This window comes from Danio aesculapii, chromosome 13, assembly GCF_903798145.1.
Source record: "Danio aesculapii chromosome 13, fDanAes4.1, whole genome shotgun sequence".
Lineage (NCBI taxonomy): Eukaryota > Metazoa > Chordata > Actinopteri > Cypriniformes > Danionidae > Danio > Danio aesculapii.
In genome coordinates, this window is record NC_079447.1 from 4258260 (window position 1) to 4267674 (window position 9415).

The 9415-nt window shown below is 38.7% G+C and overlaps 1 protein-coding gene across 1 annotated transcript in view; it reads right to left on the reverse strand.

Annotated features, from left to right (window-relative positions):
• Nucleotides 1-422: 422 nt before the first annotated feature.
• foxn2a (forkhead box N2a) overlaps nucleotides 423-9415 on the reverse strand; it is a 73945-nt gene continuing 64952 nt past the window's right edge. The window contains exons 4-6 of the mRNA XM_056471162.1: nucleotides 7881-7930; nucleotides 4862-4930; nucleotides 423-707 (exon numbers count right to left, since the gene is read on the reverse strand). Coding sequence (XP_056327137.1) covers nucleotides 454-707; nucleotides 4862-4930; nucleotides 7881-7930 — 373 coding nt within the window. The 3' untranslated portion in view covers nucleotides 423-453. The remainder of the gene's footprint in view (nucleotides 708-4861; nucleotides 4931-7880; nucleotides 7931-9415) is intronic.

Below are 9415 nucleotides of genomic sequence, written 5' to 3' on the forward strand. Positions count from 1 at the left end.
GTGTGCCTCCAGGAACAGGGTTGGGAAACACCGCACTAAACTACTAAAAATGTTCATAAAAGTCACTTTTTAGTTTGAAAGTTGATGGAAGAAAGATCAAGATCCCATAATGCACTTCAAAAACATAACAAACATATGGAAAACTGCTAATTTACAGATATTTTAGATACAGAGAGAAGAAGGTGATGTGGAAAAAATATGAGGAGGCACAGTCACTGACTGACAGGCAGCAAGTCACAATATGTTGGGCTTATTTTCGATGCTTTTTCCAGTTTTTACACTTGGCCGTCGCTTGGAGAGATCCAAACCCTGAACGGATTTCCCGCCCAAATGTAAAAGTGACCCAGCAGCTTCTTTTAGCTCTTCGTCCAGCTCTCTTGAGCTTGACCTCATATCGGGGCGCTTTTAATGGAAGTGGCACTTTACTGTGAGCGGGCGCCTGTGAACAGGCATTCAATACGTGGGTTTCTTTCTTCTTCCGAGTCTTCGTCGCTGTGAAATCCTCACTGCCGTCGCGGCGAGGCCTGGTCCTGACTCACAGCCTGCCTCATCCAGAGAGGACAGAGAGGAAGAGGAGGAGGAGGAAGAGCGAGACGAGCAGCGCTGGAAGGACGAGCTGCTGCTGCTGTAGTTGTGGTCCTGCTTCGGGTCGCTGCTCACTAAGACCGAGTCTGGCCGAGAGAGGTCTATAGGGCTGTCCGGGTCACCTGTGGAGCACAGCACAGAAACACACACACACAATCATACACACACTCTCTCAGTAAACTGAAATACTCAGACTGACATACTCTGAGCTGAAATATGTTTATAATGTACAGTGCTTCTGGAAAGTATTCATAGCGCTTTAGTTTTTCCACATTTTTTTGTTACATGCCTCATCCAAAATGCTTAAATTCATTTATTTCCTCAACATTCTACACACAATCCTCCATAATGGACAATGTTGAAAAAAGAGTTCTTGAAATTGTTGCAAATGTATTAAAAATAAAAAAGCAGAAAAATCTAATGTACATCAGCATTCAGAGCCTTTGGCGTGAAGCTCTAAATTGAGCTCAGGTACATTCTGTTTCCACTGATCATTCTTAGATGTTTCATACACCTGTCTATATAAAGTCCCAGGGTTGACAGTGCATGTCAAAGCACAAACCAAGCATGAAGACAAAGGAATTTTCTGTGGACCTCCGAGACACTATTGTCTCGAGGCACAAGGCTGGGGAAGGTTACAGAAACATTTCTGCTGCTCTGAAAGTTCCAATGAGCACAGCGACCTCCATCATCCGTTCGTGGAAGATGTTTGGAACCACCAGGACTCTTCCTGGAGCTGGCCGGCCATCTAAGCTGAGTGATCGGGGGAGAAGGGCCTTAGTCAGGGAGGTTATCAATAACCTGATGGTCACTCTGTCTGAGCTCCAGCATTCTCTCTGCTCTGATCAGACTAAAATTGAACTCTTTGGAGTGAATGCCGGGCGTTACGTTTGGAGAGAACCAGGCAGCGCTTATCACCAGGCTAATACCATCCCTACAGTGAAGCATGGTGGTGGCAGCATCATGCTGTGGGGATGTTTTTCAGCAGCAGAAACTGGAAGACTAGTCAGGGTAGAGGGAAAGATGAATGCAGCAATGTACAGAGACATCCTGAAGGAAAGCCTGCTTCAGAGTGCTCCTGACCTCAGACTGGGGCGACAGTTCGTCTTCCAGCAGGACAATGACCCAAAGAACACCACCAAATCACCAAAACTCGGTGAATGTCCTCGAGTGGCCCAGCCAAAGTCCAGACCTAAATCCTATTAAACATCATGAAGAGAACTGAAAATGGCTATACACCGTCACTTCCCATCCCACCTGATAGAGCTTAAGAGGTACTGCAAAGAGGAATGGGCAAAAATTCCCAAAGACAGGTGTGTCAATCATATTCAAAGAGACCTGAGGCTGTAATTGCTGTCAAAGGTGCATCAACAAAGTATTGAGCAAAGGCTGTGAATACTGATGTACATGAGACTTTTCATATATATTTTTTTAAATAAATTTGCAACAATTTCAAGAAATCTTTTTTTCATATTGTCATTATGGGGTATTGTGTGGAGAATGTTGAGGAAATAAAATAATTTAATTAATTTTGGAATAAGGCATAAGAAAATATGGAAAAAGTGAAGCGCTATGAATCCTTTCCAGATGCGCTGTACATCACCATAGTTAGAGATTTAATTATGTGTGGACATAAAAAATGTTGCATTAATTATTTTTTGAATCTTAGACAGAATTTTAAAGCAACCACGATAGACAGAATGACATAAACCAAGTAAAAAAAATCATAGAATCAATGAAAGGGTAAAATAGATAGTATTGTTTGATGGAAGGTTGGAGCAATAGAAGGACAGAATGACAGAAAGATGTCGATAGATAGATGGATGGATGGATGGATGGATGGATGGACGGATGGATGGATAAATGGATGGATAAATGAATGGATGGACGGACAGATGTACAGAAAGACAGAGAGACAGACAGAACGATAGACAGACAGACAGACAAAGATAGAAAAAATAATAATCTCAAAACTGACCAACGCATGAACAACAATGTCGTCAGAACATATTTCAAGTGGTAAATCTGATTCAAAAGCTCCAATTCTTAAAACAGTCTTAAGACAGTCGTCAATTCTTTTCATGCAAATGTTCCTCCTCTGAAGTGTCAATCTGCAAACTGCATATGAAGCGCATCATCAAGTACTTTCATCCGCCTGTCTTAATGAGCACCCTCTCTGATGGTTTATTCTGCCACGGGTGATTAAGGCTCATTAGAGGTAGAGAACACTACATGTGACACGCCTAACGAGGATAAAGATGTGTGAAGGAAGTGCAATGCTCCACTAATTACCAGCAAAGAGCTTTCAGTCGTTACGCAGACATATTTGCAAAAACCGTCTCCATAAATATAGACGCAAATGTGCTTTTCAGTATAAGCTTGAACTAAACAGACTCATTAACCACACACGATGACACTGAGCAGAACATCAGACTCACTGATAAACCGAGTATTAGATAAAAAACAATCAACAGTTTGAGTGACAGAGAGACGGATAGGCAGACAGAACGACGGATGAATGGATGAAACAATAGAACGATAGATAGAACGACAGATGAATGGATGGTACAATAGAACAATAGATAGAATGATAGAACGATGGATGGATGGATGGATGGGACAATGGAATGATAGATAGAATGATAAAATGATGGATGGATGAATCAAACAATAGGTAGACAGACAGACAGACAGACAGACAGACAGACAGACAGAATGATGGATGGAACAATAGGACGATAGAACAATAGATAGATGAATGGATGGATGGATGGTACAATAGAACAATAGATAGAATGATAGAACGATAGATGGATGGATGGATGGAACAAAGGAATGATAGAATGATAAAATGATGGATGGATGAATGAAACAATAGGTAGAATGATAGATAAACAAACAGACAGACAGACAGACAGAATGATGGATGGAACAATAGGACGATAGAACAATAGATAGATGAATGGATGGATGGATGGTACAATAGAACAATAGATAGAATGATAGAACGATAGATGGATGGATGGATGGAACAAAGGAATGATAGAATGATAAAATGATGGATGGATGAATGAAACAATAGGTAGAATGATAGATAAACAAACAGACAGACAGACAGACAGACAGAATGATGGATGGAACAATAGGACGATAGAACAATAGATAGATAGATGGATGGATGAATAGAACAATTGATAGAACGATAGATAGAATGATAGAACGATAGATGGATGGATGGATGGAACAAAGGAATGATAGATAGAATGATAAAATGATGGATGGATGGATGGATGGATGAAACAATAGGTAGAATGATAGACAGACAGACAGAATGATGGATGAATGGATGGAACAATAGGACGATAGATAGAACAACAGATAGATAGATGGATGGATGGATGGATGGATGGATGGTACAATAGAACAATAGATAGAACGATAGATAGAATGATAGAATGATAGATGGATGGATGGATGGAACAATGGTATGATAGATAGAATGATAAAATGATGGATGGATGGATGGATGGATGGATGAAACAATAGGTAGAATGATAGATAGACAGACAGACAAACAGACAGACAGACAGAACGATGGATGGATGGATGGATGGAACAATAGGTAGAATGATAGATAGATAGATAGATAGATAGATAGATAGATAGATAGATAGATAGATAGATAGATAGATAGATAGATAGATAGATAGATAGATAGATAGGTAGAATGATAGATAGATAGATAGATAGATAGATAGATAGATAGATAGATAGATAGATAGATAGATAGATAGATAGATAGATAGATAGATAGATAGATAGATAGATAGATAGATAGATAGATAGATAGATAGATAGATAGATAGATTCATGTCCAACGCACAGTGTATTGTGGGCAATGTTAGCAGTTAGAGTACAGATGGTTCTACACTTGAATTTCTACCCGAAATAGTAGACCATCACGGACCCTTCGGCATACACTCTTCAACATACTACAGTCTAGTACATACAAGTTCTATTTTTGAATACTATTGAGGATGAATAGTATGTGAACTGGGACGCAGAAAAATAATAGAACAACAGACAGAATAATTAAAGGTGACATAAAATGACAGGAAGATAAAACGATGGATAAAACGACAGAACACTAGATACATAGAAAAGAGACAGAGTGATTGACAATAGCCCAGAAAGAGAACGACAGGCCAAATGATATTAAACAGAATAAGATAATAAACTGTAGGGTAGACAGAAGAAGAGAGGCTTGTTCTCTTACATGGGTCAGTGTGGTGTTCAGGGGCCGAGTTCAAGAGCATCATCGCAGTGGCTGCATCAATATCAGACTCTGTAGAGGACATTAAACACACAGCGGTCAGTCACTGAGGGTCTATGGGGGAAATAAACGGGCTGGAGATTCTCCGTTTCCACGCAACCCTTCAGAAGCGTTCAATTATTCATTATTAACCAGACAGAGCAGAGACTGAACACTACTGATGCCAGACTCAAGGTGACAGAGGAGGATGCTTGATAAAAAATGTTCAATAATTGAAATATTACAGAATATATATATATATATATATGGGAACAACATACAAACAAACTAAAAAAAATGCTAATAAAACTGCAGGGGTCTCAGATTTCTGACCAACTCATGATGTTGAAAGAAGAGAGATTTTAAGGTTTTGTTCATTTGTTTTTTAATGATCATCCTTGAAGTGAACGTGCTGAATTATATAGTAAATTAATGTTTTTATTTAGCTATTAAACTTAGTGGTTAACTGTCAGCTGACATTTGTGAATACATTTTTTTGTTTTTATTAATCTAACTATTTTTATCACAAATTTCAATATCGTTGATGAAACGTCAGACATTTATGAGTTTGTTTTTTATGCAGTTTAATGCTGTTGATTAAATCTCACATTTTGTGAAATTGATTATTATGTTTGTTTTTTTATTTTTATTTTTTTTACAAATTTCGAGTAAAATGCTGTCATTTAGAGCTTTTATATTACTTCAGAAAATAAAAAAATGGTCAGAATATTGGCAAGTTTTCATTTGTTGTGACTTAAATGACAATGCTATTCTTTTGTCTAAAAATGTAATATTAAATAAATATTATTTAGTATTATAATGTAGTAATTAAATATAGTTTATATATATATATATATATATACACACACACACTATATACACTCACACGGCCACCTTTATTAGGTACACCTTACTAGTACCGGTTGGACCCCCTATTGCCCTCAGAACTGCCTTAATTCCTCAACAAGATACTGGAAATATTCCTCAGAGATTTTGGTCCATACTGACATGATAGCATCACGCAGTTGCTGCTGATTTGTTGGCTCCACATCCTGATGCGAATCTTCCCGTTCCATCACATCCCGCTCTAATGGATTTAGTTCTGGTGACTGTGGAGGCCATTGAGTACAGTGAACTCATTGTCTTGTTCAAGAAACCAGTCTGAGATGATTCACATTTTATGACATGGAGCGTTATCATGCTGGAAGTAGCCATCAGAAGATGGAGACACTGTAGTCATAAAGGGATGGGCATTAGGGTTGGGCCGATAGACGATGTCACAGACGTGTTGTGCGTTCAGAGATGCTCTTTTGCAGACCTCGGTTGTAACGGTGGTTATTTGAGTTACTGTGTCCTTTCTATCAGCTGGAACCAGTCTGGCCATTCTCCTCAGACCTCTGGCATCAAGGCATTTGCGCCCACAAAACTGCCGCTTACTGGATATTTTCTCTTTATTTAGACCATTCTCTGTAAACCCTAGAGATGGTTGTGCATGAAAATCCCAGTAGATAAGCAGTTTCTGAAATACTCAGACCAGCCCATCTGGCACCAACAACCACGTCACTTAAATCACCTTTCTTCCCCATTCTGATGCTCAGTTTGAACTGCAGCAGATCGTCTTGACCATGTCTTGCTGCCATGTGATTGGCTGATTAGAAATTTGCGTTAACGAGCAGTTGGACAGGTGTACCTTATAAAGTGGCCGGCGATGTGTGTGTGTGTGTGTGTGTGTGTGTATATATATTGATGACATTAGGATTTAGGTAGGTTTCTTATAGAATATATGGTAAAATGATAATTTAATAAAAATGTATTCAAAAAATCTTAAATTAATCAAAGCATTTCTAAGATAGAGTGTATTACTGCTATATTATAGTCAGAAGAAAAAAAATTCAACATTTTCAATAAAGAACAAACACAGCATGAATTTCTTCTGGTTGCTCGTTTGAGGCCAGTTTGTATACAAGCATACATAGTAACAGATGATAAGACTTTCTCTTTAATCACTGGTTCAAAACACTATTTACTCAATACTTTGTCAAAATTAACTTAAGCTTCTTTTCACTGCATAAAGGCAGACATGTAGACAGAAACAAGCTCACAAGAAGATTTAGAAGTGAATAAACCTGCATTGTCATTTGCCAATTCTGAACAGGGATGATTATGTGGACTTTTTGTTAAAACATGTGATACATAAAACTATTTATCATTCAGTCTAAAACCAGACTTAAAGGGATAGTTCACCCAAAAAAAATCTGTCATTATTTACTTACCCTTTACTTGATTCAAAGCTTTTTTGAGTTTGCTTCTTCTGTTGAACACTAAAGAAGATATTTTGAAGAATGCTGAAAACCTGTAACCCATTGACTTTCCTACAATAGGAGTCAAGGGTTTTCAGCATTCTTCAAAATATCTTCTTTTGTCTTCAACAGAAGAAACAAACTCATAAAGGTTTGAAATCACTTGAGGGAGAGTAAATAGTGAATACGTTTTTATTTTTGGGTGAACTATCCCCTTTAATTGGCTGCTAGCATACTGGAACACATGCATGATTGTATTCACTTCCAGATTAGTTCAGCTTAGTCCCTTTATTTATCAGGGGTCGCCACAGCAGAAATGAACCGCCAACTTATCCAGCATTTGTTTTTATGCAGCGGATGCCCTTCCAGCTGCAACTCAGTGCTGGGATACATCCATACACACTCATTCACACACACACACACACACACACACTCAAACACTACGGCCAAATTAGTTTACTCAATTCACCTATAGCGCATGTGTTTGGACTGTGGGGGAAACCGGAGCACCCGGAGAAAACCCACATGAACACAGGGAGAACAACTCCACGCAGAAATGCGTCCTGACCCAGACGGGACACGAACTAGCGACCTTCTTGCTGTGAGGCACTGAGCCACTGTGTCACAATTTCAAAAGAAATGCTTTTAATTTTACCAGAGACAGAAATAAAGAAGCGGCTCACCTTTTAGAGAGCAGCCCTGGAGGAAGAGCTGACGTGTGGGTGAGAAGGCACTGGAAAACAGACAGAAACACTAATAATTATTTACATACAGGGGTGTGTGATATTTACCATCCGCTATAATACTATAATTGCTGTTTTGATCATTGTGTGAGCTGACATTAGAGTATTTCACTCACTTTGTAAAAACCAATCAAAATCATTGACTGCTTGACTGTGATGAATAGAAAGCTGTTGACGTTAGAAGTTATAAAACCAAAAAATATCCTTGCGTGCTTTTAAAGCTTTAAGCAAGGGACGTCCAAACTCAGGCCAGCATCCTGTATAGTTTAGTTCCCAACCCCAATTAAACACACCTGAACCAGCTAATCAAGCTCTTTCTTATACTAGAAACTTCCAGGGGAGGTGTGTTGAAGGAATTGGAACTAACTATGGAGGACACCGGCCCTCCAGGACCGAGTTTGGACCACCCCTGCTCTAAGCGCATAGTCTAAAGCACATGGCGCAAAAGAGTTAAAGGCGTGTCTGAATCCACTTTTGCTATTTTAAGGACAGAAAAATATGCTTTGCGCCCTGGCGCATGGTCTAACAGGGTTGTGCGTATTCTCTTAATGAGTTCTGTGTGTGTTTTGAGCATAACGTGCATTAAACCAATCAGAGTTTCATCTTCCATTCCCTTTAAGTCAGTTGTGTCGCTCCATGGTGTATTTGCTATTTACATGGCGGACTTTGTAAGTGTAAAACGAACACTTCACTAGAGAGAAAACAGTTAAACAGAGCATCTGCAGTGCGAGAATAAAGAACGAGCCTCCTCCATTCAGCCTCTTTACTTTCTCTTTACTATACTTTTACTCTTTACTTTACTTCTTTACTTTCGTGTATAAGGAAACGGTGTTGTACGCACTCTACTGAAGACATCCATCAGTCTACATATTTAATTTTGCTTGTTAAGCGCAAAGATTTGTTTCAAAACTATTTCTAAATTCAGTTCTAATTTCCAGCAAATGAATAAATGAACAATAATAATGAAGTGTGGTCAAAAAACCACATAGAGTTATATCCAAACACACGTCCTGTTCTTATGCCACATATGGTGATACAGACGTCTCCAAAAACCCACAGGTGGACAAATCTAAACTAGTTAAAACAAATACAAATATGCATATAATAAATAATACTGCTAATAATAATAACATTATACAGATGCAAATTGTCATAAATAAACAAAAAAAGCCCCTTGAAGTGAAGAAGGGTATAGAGGCAGTGGTTTTTATATTTATGTAGAAAATAATAATTTTCTAACATTTTAATCCTTTCATCTGTGAAGATATTTGTGTATTGCTGTTCATCCTGTGTGTATTAAGCAATGTGTAAGCGTTTGGACCTGCATAGGCACTTAACTAATGCGCTCTGCGCTGGACTTTAGAGCACCTTTTAGCTGTTCAATGGCGAGGCCTATTTCAGTTCCTCAAAATATCAACGCTCCAATAATGCGCCTTAACACACCTCCTTTATAGACCAGCACACCCATGAGTCCA